The sequence below is a fragment of the Pipra filicauda genome, unplaced genomic scaffold (assembly GCF_003945595.2).
Source record: "Pipra filicauda isolate LSUMZ 115617 unplaced genomic scaffold, ASM394559v2 scaffold48_size3843733_pilon, whole genome shotgun sequence".
In the NCBI taxonomy this organism is placed as follows: Eukaryota; Metazoa; Chordata; class Aves; order Passeriformes; family Pipridae; genus Pipra; species Pipra filicauda.
The window spans coordinates 3,810,346-3,831,827 of NW_024104631.1; the positions used below are offsets into that span (position 1 = coordinate 3,810,346).

The 21,482-nt window shown below is 43.3% G+C and overlaps 1 protein-coding gene across 1 annotated transcript in view; it reads left to right on the plus strand.

The window, feature by feature from the left end:
• Positions 1-20,472, plus strand: part of RREB1 (ras responsive element binding protein 1) — a gene marked incomplete at its 3' end in the record, with an annotated part of 103,057 nt that extends 82,585 nt beyond the window's left edge. The window contains exons 7-10 of the mRNA XM_027715771.2: positions 568-712; positions 1,826-1,965; positions 15,917-16,106; positions 17,730-20,472. Coding sequence (XP_027571572.2) covers positions 568-712; positions 1,826-1,965; positions 15,917-16,106; positions 17,730-20,472 — 3,218 coding nt within the window. The remainder of the gene's footprint in view (positions 1-567; positions 713-1,825; positions 1,966-15,916; positions 16,107-17,729) is intronic.
• Between the last annotated feature and the right edge of the window lie 1,010 nt (positions 20,473-21,482).

Genomic DNA, 21,482 nt, shown 5'->3' on the forward strand with positions numbered 1-21,482 from the left:
GAAATTCAATATTGGGGTGCACTATTGTGTTAAGGATGAGAAGGAAACAAATATATCTAAGTGTTGCTCTGACACTGGAATGTGCAGATCCATTTGAGGTACTGTCTCAAACTCTAAAAGGATAGCCACTGAAGATGGGGTGCTTTTGTTGCACTGAGAGAAGTGAATGCTAAGCTGCAGGCTTTCGCTTACTAGATGGCCACAAGACTGGGAGGCTGGATGTGTAGATTGCTGTGCAGTATTAGGCGGGATTGGGGCTTCTTGGATGATGGGGAACAGGTACAGTGCTCATGGAGTTAGATGGTAGCAGGGCAAGTGCTGTGCTGTGGGTTGGGACATGGAGGAGAGCTTCTGGTCTCCCTGCTGCAGCTCCATGCAGTCCCAGGCACTGCAAAGGGCCTGGGCTGGATCATACCCCAGTTGTTTTTCTAAAGTTCAATCTGGTTTACGGAATCTCTGATGATATCCTTTAAAGGAAACCTTAGAAATGGTGTTGGCATTAAAATTTACGTGGCCTTTCTGCCCTGATTTGCCTGCTGACAGTGTCTTCTTCCCCCTCCTGCTCAGGCACATGAAGATTCACGAGAAGGATCCGAACAGCACGGCGAGCACAACTCCCCCCTCACCGCTGAGGCGCAGGCGATTACCTTCAAAACGGAAGTTTAGTCACGATGCTGATTTGGACAGAGAGGAGAGAACACCTGCAAAAAAGGTTCTTTATGGGGCATGAAGTAAAAGATGTTTCTGGCTACCTCCTCGACTGTCTGCTGTTGAGTTCGTGCAGTCAGCATAGAAATATTAAAATGTAGTCGTGTTACAGCCCTGAATATGAGTTGCCATGCTTGTCCTGTGTAGCCAACACGGTTGTCTGAGATTGAAATAATTCAATTTTTCAAATTCTTTATTGTTTAAATTTTTGGATTTGCTTATGATTTACAAAAAATTGATGTTGGATGACAAGAGGATGAACTATTCTTTTGCTGCTGCAGCTTTTCCCGTAGCTTTTTTTTTCTTCACATTTAATTCTTAGTAATCTTGCAGGATGGTGATTTAAACTTTTTAAAAAATACTGTTTACTTCAAAAGCAGCGACAGTGCAAGTCTGGTTTTGTCTTGATCTGGAGGAAAAAAAATCTGCAGTGCATTTCCCTTTCACAGTAGCATAATCCTGCATTATTGGAGTTGCAAGAACGACCAGAAAATATTTATTTGAAGGCTAGACATTTCCACTAGGGTTTTGTTTATGAAATACTTGTACAACATGTATGGTGTCTGCCAAACTTGACTCTTTCCACTTACTATCTCTAAATGGCAAGCTAGAAGCAGTTCGTTTTAGCACAGTATCCCTCGTTCTGTGCATGCTTTTCTCCCTGTAATCAGTACTGAACTACGGAAAACATGCACAAGTCCATTGCTTTTCGCTGAACCACTTGACTTAGCAGTTGGAAGTATCTCAGTGGCATAAATAATTTAGGCTGACAGCTCCCTTGGCTTTCTGAAGGGGGAGGAATGCTAGTTCAGTGGTATTTAAACATAGGGGCTTATAAGTTGTTCAAATCAGTTTCTCATCAGAACCGATATATCTGTGACTCAGTTGCACACTTTATCTCCTACTGAGTGTCCTTTTCTGTCCTGCATGTTCTTACACATGTGCAGAGGCTCTGTCACTTCCCCTCTCTGCTGTGGAATGTAATTTCTGGTTGCTTGCAGCAAGGTTAGGACCGAAGACTGCTACTTTGTTTCTAAAGAAAGACTTTGAATGGATTGCAAGTTTGGTTTGTTCCTTAAAATTTGGTCTAGTGAGGTTTTTTTCCCTTTTTCTGAAGGTTGTCGAGGATGGTCACTCTGGTGAAGGGGATAAGAAGGCTGACGATGAAGTTTATCATTGTCCAGTGTGTTTCAAAGACTTTTTTTGCAAGTACGGGCTGGAGTCCCACATGGAAACACATCCAGATAATTCATTGAGGTAAGAAATAATACCAAGAGTGTCTCTCATCATCAGATGGCCTGAGGGAGCCTTCTGGGGAGGGGAAGGAGCCCTTCATCCCCCTGCACTGTTAACTGCCCCTCTTTGTGATTTTGAACAGGTTTTTAAATGTTTTGCCTCATCTTGTGTCACCAGGGTGCTGTAGAGTTTAATTCTATTATATTTTGCATATTCAGGAAATCTTGCTAGTTAATAGCTGGAAATATTTCAGAAAAAATTATAGCCCCCTTCCTCCCCTTGAAACCTATCACTGTTGTTACATAAAACTGTAAAATGCCAACAGTCTAAAATTTTAACAAGTTAGCAAGTTAAACTGAAGATGCCTAAAACATGGAAAAAAACCTGATAAAAGTATTCAGGTATTAACTTACAAAATTATTCTGTTTGGGGAGAAAAAGGCAGCTGGATACGAAGGGGGTTTTTTTGAGTCATGGGAATGAAGATAGGTGAGTTTCCGGTTCCAGACTTTCAATAAAATATTTCATACTTTTCTGCCTGTTGAGGTTAGGGAATGATGTGGATTTTGGCTTAAATCAACTTTGCTTAACAAGGAAAAATTAGTTATTAATTGTTTGGGAAGGTGCTTGGATGTTGTATTTTGGTTCATGTAATTGCCCCTGAGACTCCTGATACTTTTTTATTTCCTGCTTTTTAGCGTAGAGAAATGTAGAGCCAGATACATGAAGATAAAAAAGAGATATTTAAAGGCTAGTTTAAACATGTAGAAAAGCTGCTATTTTAGAAAAGGAGATTGTTTGCTGAAGCTTATCAGTGTTTCAAGCTTATTTTGGGACATTGGACTCCAATTCAGCATCTTGAAGTATCAACACTTACTCCTGAATACAGGTTCTTAATAGAATGGCATGGAGCAGAGGCATCTCATTCTATTAAATGGGATTAATTCTATTAAATTTTCCTTTTATTTTTTTTTTTTTTTTTAGAAAACCATGATAAGTCCATGTGACATATTTTCAAAGGCATTGTAAGTGTTGCAATTCAGTAATTGGAAAGGAGTTGAAAAGTTTGGTCCGTTAAATGTTGGTTAATTAAATATACTTTGCTGCTTCTGAGGTAAATGAAGTAAATTCTCATTATAGATCAAAACTGAAACAGTTCTGTTCTCTGGCAAAAGCTCTGCAAGCCACACAAAATGGAGTCTGAGACAATTTTGCCTTACACTTCATGCTCTAGAGAAAAGTGACTGTCATATTAGCTTTATCCTGGTATTACCCTTATTTTGAAACTTCTGTGAAGATATGTCTTCTTCGCAAAGATGGACCAGAGGAAGAGGTGGATTGTCTTGCTTTGAATGATGGATAAAAGATAAGGGAATAGATACCATTCTAGCTTGGCAGCTTTGCTGTCTGCTGCAGAAAGGCAGGGGGACACACTGGCTGTGCAAACGTGCTGTTCCTCTTCGTGCAACTCTTTCTCTAGTATTAGGAGACTTGCTTTTGGATAATATTCACCTGATATGGATTTTGCTACCCTTGATTGTGTTGATCGACAAAGATTAGAATGTGTCCCTAAATCAAGAGCCACAGTTGTTGAGCTCTGTGGGCATGATTTAAGGGTTGTGCTGGGATGCTGGTTTTTATGAAATTGTCTAGATGCTGGTAAGGGGGGATTGTCAAGTATTTACTTCAGCAGTTTAAGACAAGTCAGTGGAGATAGGTCAAGAAAGCTGTGGTTCTCCCTGGTCAGCTACAATATTCAAGTGCAACTTACCCTGCTCATCTGGTTTAAAACACACCTTTTGTCCTAGTCTAGACAAGTCAAATGACACTGTCTGCTTGGCCCAACCTAACAGAAAATCCTCTTGTAAGCAGAGCAGTTTGAGTTGCTCTTAAGGTGACTCTTTCATCCCAAAGGAAATGGGTTAAAATCCTTGGCAGACAGGGGCTGTAATCCCCTGGCTCCCAGTGTTGTGCAAGACTGGCTGTAGGATTCAACGAGATAAGCAGAATGTGGCATGTGGCATGCCGTTCTCAGTCCAGAGTTCATGTGATAGAAATCTTTTTGTTGAGGCTTAAGGGTGCTTTTTTGAGTGAAAGAGATGAAGAAAAGAGAATATTTTGCTAGAGTATCAAGAGCAAGAGGCATATGTATACGGGTATGCCCGTGGTGGGGGAGCAGACTGCAAAATGTTAGAAGGAGTTCATCAAGTCCTGTTGTTGCCTTATTGTAGAAGATAAGGGAAAAGAACTCTCATTAAAGTTCAAACGAACAAAAAAGCATAATAACTGTGTTATGAGCAAAGGGCAGGAAGCATAACACCCTCAGTCTCTTTTTATTGCCCATATTGTAAAAGTAGAGTCACTTGATCGGGACCTGTGAAGCAGGTATCAGATGTGTATCCCAGAGCCAGATGCTCTGGGGGCTGGTGGTTGGTTTGGAGCTACTGCAATAGGTAGCCCAGTACAGACTGTTTTGTCATGACCAAAAATAAGTGATGCTCAATTTGCCTAGCCGTGCCTCTCATTAGAAGGGCACAGGGCAAACATTCGATTCCTCTTTGCTCCCCCTAGTAGTTACTATGAAAATGAGTGCAGACCGGCTCTGAAGCAGTGCAAGTGTGCACTGCCTAGATGGTGGTACCAGCCTCCCTTCAGGGATGCTTCCTCAGCAGCGGCCAAGTGCCCCGGTGGGCAGGAGCTTCTGCCTGGCTTCCTTGTGGTCCTTTAATCCTGCCATTATAGTGCTGTTGTGTAAATAGAGCCTCTTGCCCCCAGAGCTGTCTGAGTCTGTCTGTCCCGGCCCCCCTCCTGCTATGCAGCAGAAAAGGTACGGCTGTCTGGTAGCCCCGGGATCAGTATGTGAGCAGCTAATTTACGGGGTGGGCCAATACCCTTCCAGATACTGTCAAATGAACAACTTTAAATCACAGGGTTAGCTGTTCAAAGTCAGTTGAAAAGACACTCCGCATTGTCTTCCCTGGTACCGCTTTTTCATGTAAAACCTCGAGCAGGGAGCACCTCATTGTTTACTTGAAGCAGAATAAACAATACTTAATCCACTGATTGTGTGAGAGGGGCTCCCGCTTGGGAGAGTATCTCTTGATTATGTAAAATCCTAAATCGTGCATCTTTGTCTCCTAATTACTGTAAGAACTGCCCTGCTCTTGGGAGCAATAATAGGACCCTTTGTCCCACTGACAATGGGCTGTGGCACTGCATCTCCTTCATGGCATTACACCCCCTGGTCACTCTCTGTCCCTTTGAAGCTCTGGGACCTGCACCCTAATTAGTGACATGAGCTGGCCCCAGCAAGATTGTCTGCAGTCCCCGTTAGCAGTAGGAGGTGGCCCGGGGGTACTTTCTGACCTCCTTGGCCTCTCTACCTTGGATTGTTTAAAGAAGAGGTCTATTTCCCTGCAGCTGGGGCCTCAGGACGTCTTCTATTTTGGTGAGTTTGTATCTGAGTGTTGATATAATAGCAGAGCGCTGAAACGCTGTGCAGCCAATAGTGAAAATGAGAAACCTCGCGGAGCAGGATAACTTCCCTGGAAGCTTTTGTGGCTGTCAAACGTGGTGATGTGCTTGTACAGGTCACCTGACAGGCAGCTCTGAGCACATCAGCAGTGCAAGCAAAGGAGACGTGAGGGTTTCCTGGGGAGAAACCTCTCCAGGTGCTATGTTAGGTTTCTCCTCTTTCCTTTGGCAAGTACAACGGAACAGGCTTAAAGTAAAACCTGTGGCTTTTTTAAAAAGAGTACGTACACTATAAAATTCCTCAGTTGGGTTTTGGTGTAACCAGAGCATACCCTTTATATTTCCTCTCCTTCTCCTCCCGGAGGTTTTGTACAGTTTTTTTAATTTTTACTTCCTCACAGCAGCGAGGAGACATTTATGCTGCCTCTCACGCCTGTGTATCTTCCCTGAGGAGAGCAGGGGGGAGATGTTGATAGTGTTGCAGTTACCTCCTTTCTTAGAAAGGATGTTCATGTTTAAACTTCAGTTCTTAGTAAGGATAGTTGTGCAGTTTGAGTATGGTAAAAGTCTGGCTCTTAATGAACATTATGGGGACTTTCTGATCGCAGTTGGTTCAGTGTGACTTTGCCTTCAGTTACAGGATTTCTTTTTGCTACATTTATATAGGTGATGAGAAATAGACATTGCAGTGTGAAAGACACTGCCTGCCTAAGTCACTGAGCTGATCTGGTGACCAGAACCAGTGGATCCCTGTTGCCGTGAATGGATTCAGGGTAGATTAAGTTTTTTGACCTTTTACAAAGCCTATCCAAACAGTGATATAATATATTAAGGTTTATAACTTGCCAAATCCCAGGCATATTTTCACAAGGACAGTGAAAGTAGCTGTCTTCCACCAGGGTAATGTGCTCCTGTAAAACCTCCGAACAAAGAAAACCAAAAGCCATCCACAGCCCACCTTGTTCTTCTAAAAAGCCTACCTAAGTTTCGTGAAAATTATTAAGTCAAATTGTCTAGGGGTTGAACACTGCCATGGAAAGTTATTGCTTTGAACAGCTAGATCAGTAATGGGCACAGCAACAGAAGAGCTCAGGCCCTGGAAGAGAAAGTGTCGGGACACTCTGACCATTGGTACCTGCGGTTGTCTGCCTCTAGTTTTACCAGAATAACTGCTGTGAGCTCTTGTTTCTGAAAACACTCACAGGTGGAAAATGCCGTCATTGTGTCTTGGTGTTACCTGGCTTCACCTAGATGGAGTGGACAACTTAAATGCCCTAGGAATGGTCTGCTGGACTCTCTGGGAAAATCGTTTCACAAGATGTCACATGCAGCTTGCAGTTTAGTTGGGCTGGTCACCCAATTTCCCTCTTTGCCAGCACATCTGCATTCTTTAATGTATGGTGGCAGGTGGTGGGATGCTGCCAGCCACCTGGACCTAGGTTCCAATCTTAAATCATTTTAGCCAATGCACATGAGCAGGCCCATTTATGTCAAGACAAAAGGAAGTGGGTTTTGAGTGAAAATTATTCCAGCTACTTAGAATGTTTAATGTTTATTGCCCAGTTACTGTTCTTCAGGGCTGTTCTGCACATTGATTCTAGGGAGAGAAAATAGCCAAGAAAAGAAATGAATGTAAATTTAAAGTGCATGGAGATGATTTCAATCATTAGCACCAGTAGAAAAGATTAGCACAAGATTAAGTTGTTTACAGAGCCAGCAGTGTGACTGACTAGAAGTACATTGTACGGGATGTTAAAAGAAAAAAAAAAAAAAGACAACAATAAGAAAAAGACCCTTAAGTTTAATTCCTGTTTTTACTAATGCCTATTTAAGCAAGTTTAGGAATTAAATTTCTGTCTTTTCTCTCCCTGTCTAGTAGGCAATAATCCTGCTGGCTTCATTTTTGTGAAGCACATTGCTTTTTGCATGTGACCAGCCTTTTGTGGGAGGAGAGTGATAGTGACATTGCAAATTTACAAGAGTGAAGGTGTTTGAAAACTATATGTTGTTTGCAATTTATATTATTATAAGACAAAACTACAGGTTCAGGGTGGGGAGAGGAAGTTTTTTCCTGATAGTTGACGCTGCTGTTACCGGAAGCAACTTGAAGCATGAATGATGAGTCATCTTCATTCAGCATTGTGAGATTATATACTGCTTTTCTGTCTGTCACAACTGTTGGTGTGCACATAGCCTCATTCCTTGTTAGCACTTCAAAATAAGAAAAGCTGTGCTCTTTTAATGAGGCTGAATAATTCTGAGCTTGTATCCTACACAGTTGTTGAGAGAGATGGAGAGCACTCTAGCATGGACATGTTCATGGACCTCCTTGACCTCTGGTTTTGGCATGCTAAACTTTGGCCCCAGTTCTGCCATTCTGAGTCATTGTTTGAGATTGTACCAGCAAGGATAGTTTAGGTGGGAACTGCGCTGGAGTTACTGAGTACTAACAAGAGTCAATGCTACAAAACTTGTTACAGCCAAGGATGGAGACAAGGGTCAGTTGTGTGGCATTGCCGATTAGGCTGACTCTCCTGTTCTGCTCATCTCTCAAGCAGTTTTCCAGTATCTTGCTAATAGGAACTAGAACTAATCTCTTGTCGGCAGTATTTTCAGTGCAGGAGCAGTTCCATGAGACAGCTGATGACGATGAAATCCAGCTCTAGTAAATGCTATGACCAAAAATATGCTGTGGTACTATGCAACTCAGTAAGGCAGAGGAGAGGGTATGCAAGCAAGCTGGTGAATGCATCCTTTTACTGAGCTAATGGAGAAGTAGAATCAGTGGGTTGAGCATCTGTCTGTGTGCTGGCTTGCAAAAGCAGAGCAGAACTGCACTTGAAGTGCTTTCTGAAGTTTCTGTTCAGAAAAGAGAAATGGGAAACATCTGAAGAGCAGCGCGAGTCCAACCCTGGCCTAGAAGTGGTCAGCTCACTTCAGGGAGCTCATTGTGTGAGGAGACTGGGAATCCAGAGCAGCCGGATAAAAATATCAGATAGTGAATGGACGCAGGGAGTGATGCTCTCATGTGAAACTGTGTGGTGTGTCACATGGTGTTGAATATCTTAGCTCAGCTGCAAGAATAGAAAGTGGGTAAATGCAAAGCTGACTGTAGAGGAAAGCTGCTTGTAAAAGGGCATACAGGAGAGAAAAAGGGCTGAGCCAAAATAGCTTATTAACACACCTGCCTGATCCTAAGTATCAGGATTTGTTTATACACAGGCTCTCTCAAAGTGTGTTCACAGTCATGTCTGCATGCTGAGCATATCTTACCTGCAAATATAGGTAAGGGCAAGGGTGTGCAGTCCAGATTCAGCTGCACCTATTTGTGAGCCCTGTTGCGATCGGTGTGTCGTTGTGGGATTTCTCTTTATGTTACTTATGAAAAATTGTGTTGTTTTTTAACGTGGTAGACACATAGATTTTTTTTTTTTAACTCTTACCGTTAATTTTAAAATAGCACAAGTACTTTGCTTCCATATTTGAAAGGTGTTAGAAGGTAGGAAGAGCTTTCCATTTCTTACCCTGAAAGAATACCAGAAGGTTCATTTGAGTTTGTTTGCACAAATAGTGACTGTTATTCTGAATGCTGTGCAGCTTCCAATTTTGGTAGTTGTAGAGGACCGTACTGGTCAGAGGGTTGGTTTTTTTTCCCAGGTATGCTTGCCCTAACTGTTAAACTTTTCATTTTTGTTTGAGTTGATCTTCAGCTCTTTCTCTGTGGTTCTCTCTAGCCAATTTGTTGAGACTTCTGGTTTTTAAAACTTTGACCTTTATTAAGTAAAAAAGTCATTATGAGAAAATGACTGCTTTGTGCAAATGTCCGCAGGCCATCTCCCATTTCCCCTTTATTTTTAATTAGTTGCATGTTAATTCTGTTGAAGTAAATGGTAGAGTAAGCTACCACTCCAATGGGGCAGAGATGTTTAAATCTGGCACTGTTGAAGTGTCGCTGGTAAATGCAGTTCATTAGTGTTGGGAAGAAGTGAAATCTTTTCTCCTGATTTTTTTCTTTGCTCACACACAAAGAAAGTTAAAACATGACACAGGATGGCTTATGCCTTTTTATTAAACCTCATAGCAGTTAATTTCACTCAAGTTACTCTGACTGTGGGAGTCATGATGCACTGGTAGGGACTCTGGCTCTGCAGCATGCTGACAAATTTCTGAAGTACAGCATCACCCTGGTTTATATTGGGGCTGTTCTGGCTCCAACATGATACTTTTCTTGCCTGGACCACAGCGCAGCTGTAGGAATGAACGTAACATTGTGCATCCCTCTATTAATAGAAGGGTTGGTGCAGGGGTTTCAGCCTTTGCTGCACCCAAGGGTGGCTTCTTTGGGGGGGAGAGGGTTAAAAAGAGCGACAGGACACATTGGTAACAAAGTCAGACAGCCAGTGGGGAGGTGGAAGGGGGGAGAAGTCAAAAAAAAAAGCCCCACTTTTGCTGTGTATGTGAAGCAGCGCGCACTGAACTTGTTAGTGAGCTGAGTCCAGGCCCTTACGCACAGGGGAGAGGGAGGGGAGCCTCTCTGTCCCGTCGCGCCTGGCAGGGAGTTGGCTCCTGATGCTGCTGTGCCTCTTGCGGTTTCAGCAGACCCATAGCATTGGGCGAGGTCGAGATGGGAGAGCAGCAGGTCCTTCGGGGTCAGACACGATCCTGCGGGGAAGGAGGCAGGAACGGTCATTGCAGGACAGTAGGAGGACCCACAGGGGTCCCTGGGGAGGGAGGCAGGAGCGAGTTCACAGCACTGCTGCTTTTCTGTCACTCATCTACAGCAAGTGGGAGAGATTAGTGCAGCTGTTGGATGTTATTTCCCAGGGCCCTGGGTGTGGAGGCCAGGAAGGGGTTTTTTTTATCCAAAAGGAGATGAGTAGCTGGACCTGGGTGGGGTTGCACAGGAGCAGAGACCAATTTGCTCTTTCTCGTCTCTCTCCCTTTGCCTTGCCCCAAAAGAAGCAAAAGAGAAGCAAAGGAATCCTCTCCTGAAGGGGGGATATGTTTATAACCTGCTAGTTTTTCTTTCATAGGTGGTGAAAATCCTTGTGTTCAAAACCATCCTTTCTTCATCTCCTCCTGCTTGTCAGCCTTCCCTGCAGCAGACATTGCCAGTGCAGAGTCTGGGAGCCTGCTCTCCCTGATGCAGGCATGAGTCAACAGCAGGGAATCACTGATCTTTCTCTTCTGCCCAGTCGTATTACTTTTAGGTCCTAGGCACAGGATTTTCTTTGCTCATGAGAGCCACATTAATTCTGCAAATAAAGTAAGACAGAAAGGAGAATAATAGTGATAAAGACAGAAATATATACAGTATATACTAGGGATTTCAGTGGGAGGAGTTAGACAGCTTCATAACTTAATTATGTATTAATGACTTCTGTCTCAGGATATGTTCCATTCTTGTTTTGTTTTCTTTGCTTCTGTTTGTGAAAGTTGCTAAAGAGGACAAACAGGAAAGGAACAAAGTGATATCAAGCTTTTTATTTTAGATAAGACCTAGAAATTCACACTGTTTTTCTTTGTTCACATCCACAACATGAGCAGCTTTGTCTTAGTGAGCCGCATGGGTGAAAACTTCAGGGTTTAGTCTGCTCTTGTGTGGTTTCGGAAGTAGAAGAATAGTAAATGTCACTTTCGCTTTCCCACCGCCAGTCTCAAGCAATGTAGAGCATAGCGTTTGTTTAATTTCTTGGTAACATAATGATGGATATAAATATTTGGCATTTGTATCTTGATTACTGAAATATAAAATTTAGAAAGATTGAATGTTTGTCTGCATTACTCCTAATCAAAATCAAGACTGATTAATTTTGCTTAAACTGTGGCTCTGCATTTCCTTTCTAAAATGTCTTTCCATTTCTTAAAGAAGAAAAGCTGTTTCCTCTGCTGAGAAATTGGAATTATCTCAGAGGAGAGTGTAATACAAGGCAACAGACACTGCTAATGTAAACTTTTCTTGCATAGGTGGCACTTGTCAAAGGTGTAGCAAATCCTGGCTTGCCTCTTGAACAAGCTTCACAGAGCACTGACTATTTCTTAAAGCCTGTTAAAATGCTTTTATATCCTAATTAGCATTACAGATTTCAAGAATACTAACTTATTTTAGTAGAAAGCTTTTTAATAGTGTGTTTTTACACAAAGACCTTGTCTGCATTTGAAAAAAAAAAAAGAAAAAGTGCACTGGTGTAGTAATAATTAAACAGACTTGCCTGGTGTAATATGTAGCCTGAGCTTCAAGCGCAGCCTGGTCATTGCACTGTTATATTTTGGTTCTGCTTTTGTGTTTTAGTAGTTGTGTTTTCTTATCCTCTTGCTTTGTGCACCTCTGCCAGCGAGCCAGAGCCCTGGTATTACATTGGCAGTGTACAGGTATGAATTACTTCAAAACATAAAGGCAATTGAGAATTGAGCTCATTTTCAAGTAACCTTAGCTGCTAAAAGCAGTTTTTTCCTTTTCGCTTAAAACTGAATCTCTGTGCTTGGAACTGAACAGCTTTTTTCTCCCTACTCTGTAATCATATTTATAGAAAAATGGAAGACTGTGGCCAAGACTAGCAATCACATGATAGCACAGCAGCTTTTATTAGATACATCTGGAAACTTACCTTGCAAGTAGAGTGCTTTTATCTCTGCACAGGTGTTGAGCCACTGCTCTGCCTGTTCTGCGAACAATCTCAAAACCTGTTCCCATCACTGTTCTCTGCAACCGTGCCATCCGTATTTGACTTGGCACTGCACATGAACAGACTTATGAAATTTTAAGGAGATGGAGGGGTTTTTGTTGTTTTTTTTTTTTTTTTTAAGTTCATCATGAGCAAAATATTACCATATGTTTCAGATGCTTTATTTGATATGCTGGACTTTTCAGACTTTAACTTTTTTTTAAAGCAATTTAAGCAAGATGAAGAAATGTCACCTAGGATTCCTTTCTCTTATCCTTCTTAGACCGTGGGTTTAGATTTAAAAATACAGTAGGCATTGACACTACCTAAAGATGGGAAATAGTATTGATGACAAAATAGAGAAATTAATGGTTAGACTTCCTTAAAAAAAGCTAATGCTTCCAGTTAATGCACTGTTAGGCATGTCAGCTTACTCCATTCTAAATTTAACACAAGCCTTAGTCAATGCAGCATGATGCTTGCCTTAACTAATTAGGTTTTGACACTTAGTACCTGCAGAGTTTTTCTTGGAGGTGCTATGGATCCCTGTCTGCATCTGCACTGCTAAATTGTGTTCAAAGCTCAAGTCATGTCATTTGTGAGAAATTCAGACTCCCTTCCTACTTGAGGTGAGGGGAAGGAATTCAGCAAAAACACGGGCAGAAAAAAAACGTTGTGCAGACACTTGGGCAAACGAGGTGTGTATTTTAAATAGCTTGCATCTGTAGCAAGCCCAAGTGAGGTCTGCAGAGCCTGGGAGATCTCCTGAACTGGTGGCATGGTGACACCCCTCAGCATTGGGAGCAGCTTTACAAAGACCTCACTTGTCCTTGGGCAAGCAGCATGGGCACCAGGTGCCGGTGTGGTGACTGGAGCCCACCAGGTCACTAGCTTGCCTGGGGAGCCTGCCTAGAGGGGCTGCTCCACATCTCTCAGGGAGGGCTTTTCTCAAGTTGTTTTTATTCTAACTCTCCAAACTACAGCTGCCTGTACAGGTGTGCCTGGGCACAGAGAAAGACATGGCATCCACAGGTCCCTGCCATGCTCCAGCTCCTCTGTGATTCTGTAAGCTGTGCCACCAGGGCAAAGTGCTGAGCCAGGGCGCGGTGCATTTATATGCCCTGAAGAGCCTGCATCTTGAAATGCCAGGCATAATTTCTATATGTTTCCACTTTCAGCCAGGTGCTTCTTTTTGACCGAATGGAAAAAGAGCTTAATCCTTTTCCCAACTTCTCTTTTTACTTGCTGCTTCTTCACCCACAGCAAGGAAAAGAAAAGAAGACTAAGGAAGAAAGAGAAAAATACAGAGGAGTGTTTCATTCTATGCTTTATAAAAGAGTGAGATACATTACTTTTGCTTGGGGGGAGGGGAGGCAGTTCCCTTTGCATGGAAAACACCATTTTTAAATTGCAAATTTTTACTGTCCTGAGGCATAGCAGTTGATACAGGTGTACTGTGGAGGACTTTCACACGGGTGTCTGCTCAGAAAGATTAACTCTGAAGTGCAGCTTTTGATGGGAGACCTAAATAAACTAGTGCTTAAAATCAGCACGTTGCACAGCCAATGGAGGTGAGGGAGTGCTGCAACGTTGATGAGTCACACCTTACCCGTCTGCAGGACGTCTGGCTGCTTGCCAAGGATCACTGGCTCCTGCTCTGCCCAGATCTTGGGGATACAGTAGCAGGAGCCAGCTCTCCCAGTAACTCTGTGGTACTCTCAGCGGTAGCTGTGCCTGCCTCATCACACACAAGGGGATACACCCACTGCTTTGGGTTGCTGGGCCATAGGAGGCCGGGCACACTGGCCTGGAAATGCCTCAGGATGCCCTGAGGTGTGAGGGTCTGTGTGCCTCTGCAGAACAGCCAGTGATGCTCCTGATGGTGCAGGAGCATTGCTTCCAAGCCTTCGCTGTTTGTATGCTGACGTACCAGGAGGAGCATGCCAGAAACACTGCTCGCTTTCACGCAAGGCATTTTCATCCCCTCTAAAAGTGAGTTTATTTCAGTAGCCTGCAACTTCTTCAGGTGACTGTTCTAACCCTTTAATGCCCTTCTTCCCCCAGTGGTTTTGGTGGTTGTGTGTGTTTTTGTTTTCACTGAAGATGAAAGCTTTGCATCATAGAGTAGGTGCTGCCAAGTGAGCTGGAGGAGGGCCGTAGATCCTGATGCTGGAGAAGTACTACGTGTTGACATTTCCCCCACACCACCAGAGGTTCTTGTCACATTTAGCATACCTTTTTAAGCAAACATTAGCTTTGTAAATGGCATTGGTTTGGTATTTAATAGACTGGAGGAACTGTGCTAGCAATAGTTGTAAAGGTAGGATGCAAGGGAATTGACAGGAGAGTTAAAGCAGATTAAAAGTTCAGCGCACAATATTTATGTCCAAGCTTTCTGGGTACTCTGATAACAAAGGCCGTGTTATATACATTTCACACTTGCTTCTTTCACCACTCAGAGACTGAGTCCAGTTGCTTTGTGGGTGACTTGGTTATCTCTTCATTTTCAGGGAATAAAAAAATGACTGTGGGAGTTTATGTAGTGATAAAAAGAACAACAATGGGAGTTTGTTGAGGACAGGACAGGGAGGGAGTGGTTTCAGGATTTTGTCAGAAGTCATTTCGAATTGCAGGATGTTTTTTTAATGAGTAGGCACATGTCCTTTTCCTTGATGTAGAAAGCAAGGATGGTATGGGAAGAACTAAGGCAGGGGTAGATGTGAAAAACTCCTAGTGCCTCTAATATTCTCACTGACAAAATCTGACTGCTTCACATTCACTGGTATTTGCTTCTGTGAAGCCCGTGCTTTGGTTTGGAGCTGGACCTGTAACCACAAGGAACTGTGTTGAGTGAAACTGTGTATCACTAGTTGAATGCAGAGTGGACGTGACCTGTCATGCTGCAGAGCTCAAATTCCAGATATTTAAAAGGGAATAGGCTTGTTTACATGTTGGCCAAATGTTGCTGTGTAACCCTTACTGCCTGCAGCACAGCTTTGGTTATTTAATGCAATGTTTCATGTGAGAAACCTTCGTTTAGCTGAATTTGGGATCTGAGAACTTAAGAAAAGCAAGAAATCACAGCAGTAAAGTGCAGGTAGAAAAAGACATTGTTTCTGCATTTTTCTTCAGGGCACACTGGCTGTGAAGGAGATGTAAGAGTGTCAGAAATGTTGAACCTGTTTCAGGTCTTCCCCCTCTGACATTTCTCCCCTTCTGGTTTTCCTTTTAAAACAGTATATTTCTCATAACAGCTTGGAAAAAAAAAAAATCAGTGGAAGGTTATGGAAAGGCAGTGTGAGGAAGATTCACACATGGGTATTTGAGTGGTGTGCCATAGTATGTTTTAAGCAGTGGTTATAAAAGGTGCTATTTATACATTTGCAACTGCTTGCTACTTAAGTCAGATTTAGCATCTTCTTGTCACTGATTTTTTTAAAATGTTGTTTGTTTTAACAGTATTTCTTAGTAAAAATGAAATGGTGTAAAGCCCATTGAAATATTTTTGGTTGGACAATGGGAAGGTTGTCAGAAGGCTGTGGTCTCAACTGCCATTTTACTGCCTGCCCTTGTGGGATTGTCAGTTCTCATGAGCTATGTTCTTTAAACTTTCAGTGAATTTATTAGCCAGAAACTAGTAGAAAGTGACTGACTGAAATGACCTTTTTGTGGAGATCAGTTTTTAACATGCTGTGGCTTTTTTTTTTTTGCATTTAGCAGGTTCTTGGTATCGTGGAGTGAGAGGAAGGAGGGTGTACTAAAGCAAGAAGAATGCTAGTTCTTATGCTTGCAGCAGTCAGTAAGTCATTTATATTTTATTCCTTTCCTTTCCAGGTGTGACATCTGTTGTATTACCTTTCGTACTCATCGGGGCTTACTGCGCCATAATGCAGTCATCCACAAGCAGCTTCCCAGAGATCCCATGGGAAAGCCTTTCATTCAGAACAACCCTTCGATTCCAGCAGGCTTCCACGACTTGGGATTCACAGACTTCTCCTGTAGGAAGTTCCCCCGCATTTCTCAGGTACTCTTCTTCTTCATAGCGTAAGATACCAGCTGCTACAGCACATACCTTATGAAATCATTGAAGAATTCATCCTTGCTGAGGCAGAGAGTGCATGTAGAATATTTTGTGGAAAGCACTGTTTGTATAGGCTCCAAACATTTTCTACCTTTTCCTTTTCTTTTGTCATCTAGAGAATATTGGCACTGGATTTTTTTCAGCATTCCAGTGGGTAACTATCAGTGTAAAGATGTATAAAAACATTCTCAAGGAAAACTTCATCATATTAGATCCTTGCCCCTTCCAACCTGCCCATTAGTTCTCTCTTTCACAAAATTATCCCACATCTGAAATCAGTAGAGAGGACACACGGTAAGGAAGACATTATTTTAATTTACTCTAGCAAGGATGTAGTTGTGATGTAAAAGCTTTATTACAAAAAACTTTGAGCAGACACCTTACTTACTAAACAGTGACATATTCAGTGATTTCTTCACTAAACACTCCCAGGCACCTTTCCACAATATTCCTTATATAAGGTCTGAGGGTTTTGCACCTCTGAGGGAAAGTGGCTGGAGGGAGGCAGGGAGGTAGTCTGTGAATATTTTTCTGAGAGCCATAAAGCTTTCTGCTGGTTGATATTACTCCTCCCTCTGTCAAACCTTGCTTGCCTTAGTTAGTTTGGGTCTGGATGACGCTGCATATCTATTAAAAAAAAGAAAAGAAATCAACAGCACAATCCAGAAGGACCATGCTTAGTCAGTGTCTGCACTCCTTTTATTCTACTGGGATTAAATCATTGATTTCCAGCTCTTCTGGCTGCAAGGTGGTAGACCTGAAATTTGTTGCTGGTCCAGGGGGAGCACATAGATCATTCTGTAAGTCTGTTATAGTTTTGGTGTAAAAGTTACAAAATCAGAAGAAAAAGCTTTTTAAACAACTTGTTTGTTTGGGGTTTTTTGTGTAATTAATGGCAGACGTTAAGGGATTGGTATTTTCCTTTTGTAATAACTTTGCTTGCATTGTGAGACAAAACTTATGAAGTATGTAGAGTATATAAAGATGTTGCCAGCCCTCTACTACTGTTTTTCTTGGGAGAGTAAATGTAATCAAACTTCCTTATCCGAAAGATTTTCTACTTTAGGCTCTGAGTTTCATTGATCTGCTTTTGGGTGATATTATTTTGGTTGGTTTATATTGTTTTGCCTTTTTGGGTGCTGTTTGGTTTTTTTTTTTTCCCTCTCCTCCCATGTTCTTTATAGTAGTAGAGCTAAACGAGGTAGTCTTACTGCCCAGTTTACTTGCTGTGTCGTCTACTGAGGCTCCTGTCCTGTCAGTGACACGAGAGAGGTTTCTGGTAGGGAAGTTCATGATAGAAAAGTGTTTGAGAGTCTGAACAGCCATCTGAAGGAGTTTGCCTTTATAGAGGGGAACTTCTGGAGAATCAGCCCCTAATTCAGGTACACCACTTAGGAGACTAAAGGCTGTGGAGCAGGAATATCTCCATACCAGATGGGTGGTGGCTGCTCTAAACCCCTTAACTTAGGCAGGGGAAAAAAGAGTGAGCTGGTTTTGTTTTGCAATAGCGTGTGATGCCTTTCCAGTTTAAGATACCTACTCTAAATATTTTTGCATGTCTTGCAGGTCTGGTGTGAAACAAATTTGCGAAGGTGCATCAGTGACTTCCATCGATTTATTTGCGAGATGTGTAACAAGGCATTCCCCATGCTTTCGGCACTCAAACTGCACACAGAAACGCATGTGGTGGATCAGGGAAAAGACAAGCACAAGCCACAGTCCATGACCCCACCTGGCGAGAATCCAGACCAGAAAGCCTTCATGGCATCCTTGGGCCTACAGTACACCAAAGACATCAAGCCTGTCAAGCAGGAGGACAATACACAGGATGAGGTCCAAGAAATGCGGCTCAGAGCACTGAAGAGTAACCTACCTCAGGAACCTGGCAGCACCACCCTGCTCAGCCTCTCTCCTCTGGAAGCTGCCTCCATGGGAGGGTCATTTTCAGTCCTTCCCCCTACAAAAGAAAACATAAAGCTTCTCTCGCTGCAGCCTTTCCAGAAGGGTTTTATTATCCAGCCTGACAGCAGTATTGTGGTGAAACCCATCTCCAATGAGTCTGCCATTGAGCTGGCAGATATTCAGCAGATCTTAAAGATGGCTTCTTCCGCTCCTCCTCAAATCAGTCTTCCTCCACTTTCTAAGGCACCTTCTGTCCCTGTGCAGTCCATTTTCAAGCATATGCCACCACTGAAGCCAAAGCCTTTGGTAACGCCCCGAACAGTTGTCGCAACCTCTACACCTCCTCCTCTTATCAGTGCCCAGCAAGCCTCCCCTGGCTGCATCAGCCCAAGCCTCCCACCTCCCCCTCTGAGGCTGATCAAGAACTCGGTGGAGTCCTCCTCCAACTCTCATCTCCCTCAGCCAGGAGCCAAATCAAGTCCTTCCTCGCAGTTGCTCCTCCAACCCAAAGCAGAGCCTTTAACTCAGCATGAGATGAAGACGCAACTGGAGCAGGACAGCATCATCGAAGCTCTCCTGCCTCTGAGTATGGAAGCCAAGATCAAGCAAGAGGTCACAGAAGGAGACCTCAAAGCCATCATTGCAGGGGCAGCGAACAAGAAGACCCCAACCATGAGGAAAGTTTTGTACCCCTGCCGTTTCTGTGACCAGGTGTTTGCCTTCTCTGGTGTCCTGAGAGCTCACATCCGTTCTCACTTAGGTATTTCCCCGTATCAGTGCAACATCTGTGACTACATCGCAGCTGACAAGGCAGCACTGATCCGGCACCTGCGGACACACAGTGGGGAAAGGCCTTACATATGTAAAATCTGCCACTACCCATTCACAGTGAAAGCCAATTGTGAGAGGCACCTGCGGAAGAAGCACCTCAAAGTGACCAGGAAGGATATAGAGAAGAACATCGAATATGTCACGAGCAATGCCGCAGAGATGGTGGATGCCTTCTGCTCCCCAGACACTGTGTGCAAGCTGTGTGGTGAGGACCTGAAGCATTACCGTGCCCTCCGCATTCACATGAGGACACACAGTGGGTGCCAGAAGAAGAAGCCATTTGAGTGCAAGGAGTGTGGCACAGCCTTTTCAGCTAAGAGAAATTGCATTCACCATATCCTCAAGCAGCACTTGCACGTGCAAGAAAGGGAGATTGAGAATTACATCTTAACGGTGGACTGCAGTGCCCAGGAGAGCCAGGCAGAGCCTTCTTTATTGGAGGACAGCACTTATATGGACCACAAGCCCATGGCGCCTTTTCTGGAGCCACAAAATGGCTTCTTGCTTGGAACATCATCTCACGTTTCCATCAAGCGTGAACCTGTGGGCAGCTTCCCGATGGATTTTGATGAGCCGTTGGATTTCTCTCAGAAGAGCAAAAGCCTGAGTGCTGTGCAAGTGAAGCAGGAGAACCTGTTCGGCTCTTCTCCCCTGTCCCTTTACGACTGTTCCATGGAGCCTATTGACCTCTCCATCCCCAAAATCCTGAAGAAGGATAAAGATGATGTCCCATGTGAAGCCAGGAATCAAGAGTTGGCTGCTTCTGGGAACAGTGATAAAGCCTATAACTGTCTGCAGTGTCCTTTGGTTTTTGGTGCCAATGGGGGCTCAGAGACAAACCGGGGTGTCAGACATCCCCAGCCACTGAAAGGTTCATTGCATTTGACTGTCCCAATCATTTCCCCAGCTCTCCCTGGCAATTCTGCCTTGCTGAGACCCTTGAGGCCTAAACCAGCACCACCACCTCTCTTGCCAAAGCCTTCAGTAACTAAAGAGCTGCCGCCATTGGCTTCCATTGCACAGATCATTTCATCTGTGTCTTCTGCTCACGCTTTGCTGAAAACAGAGGCTCCAGACGCCAGTCCCAAGGCAGCGAGCAGCTCCACTGGGTGTGACAAATCAGGGAACGCCAAAGCTAAAGTGACAATCATGACTGCTGTTCAGAGAGACTCCAGCCTGCCCAGTGACCTGTCTCAGGCATGTGATCCAGAGCAGTCTCCCGTTGCTGATGCTGGGTTGACTAAGAAGAGAGGTAGAAAGAAAGGAACGAAAAATAAGCCCAAACTTAGCAGTAATGTGGATCTGGAGTCAAGTGGGGAGTTTGCCAGCATAGAGAAAATGCTGGCTACCACAGACGCTAACAAATTTAGCCCGTTTCTGCAGTCCACTGACAATTTCAAGGAAGAAAGTGGCAGAAATGGAACAAGTGAGGATGAGAAGGAAACTGCCAAGGATAAGCTGCTGAGAGGGAAGAGGAACGCCTATTCAGACTGCGTGCAAAATATCCCCTGTCCTTACTGTCCTCAAGTCTTTCCATGGGCAAATTCCCTGCAGCGGCACATGCTCACTCACACAGGTAAGAGCACTTTATGCTCACAGTAGATTGTAGCCCCCGAGGATGTTTCTCATGGAAGGGCCTCTCTGTGGAGGAATCTTCCTTTCTTGTCCTCTCTCTAGTGTCTGAATTGTATTCTTCATTAGTTTGCAAATCCCTAGCTGTTGCTGTTGTTGTAGTGGTAGTGATAGATTTTTCAGTAGTGGGATAATCTCTGTGCCTTTGAGTATCAGAAGGTAAATTAAACTTCTAATGCCCATTTGACTTCACTGGCATAACTCAGTATACTTGGAAGAGACTCAGGTTTCAGTTGTTCTGTTGTTATTATTGTCTTATCTTAAAGGAGAACATATGTGTTGAATATTTCATTGTGCCTTACATGGTTCGTTTGGCTGCTTCTGGTGTCTCTTTATCTGCATAAGTAATGATAAAAAGTTTTCTAAAAATGAGAGCCACTAAGTATAGAATTGTGGCAGGAAAATAAAATAATAGAGCATTTAGGTTTTTTTTATCCTTGCAGTGGCTTTTATTTGACAGATCAAAGAAGGAGGGTGCAAGAACTGCTCATCCTGAGCATTACGTAGTAGCTTGCCTCTAGGAAGTGTTTCTTCTCAGAGATAGACAGCTAAAGGTGGGCACATACCCTAAGGTGTGGAGATGTGTATGGAATCTCTAGTGTTGTGCCACTGTGTAAGTAACCTCAAACCTGGTGTAAACAAAAGGAGGAATTGGGTAGAGAGATTTATCCTAGGTCTGGGGTTATTTTTCGTTCTTTACTATAAAGGAAATACTGCATTGAATGCTGTGCTGATTTGAAGTTCACTCCTTTTTCCACCCAGACTGTAATAAAGTAATTAGTAGATTCTCATCCTGCTCAGAGAGAGTGAGGACAAAGCTCTACTTGCTGCTGCTTCCTTTTAAGTCAGTCACAGTTGTTGATGTTATTTACTTCATTATGCATCTCAGCTCCTAGCATAAAGAATAAAAATCAGGGATATTTGTAAGAAACATAGGGGATTTGAGTACAGTCT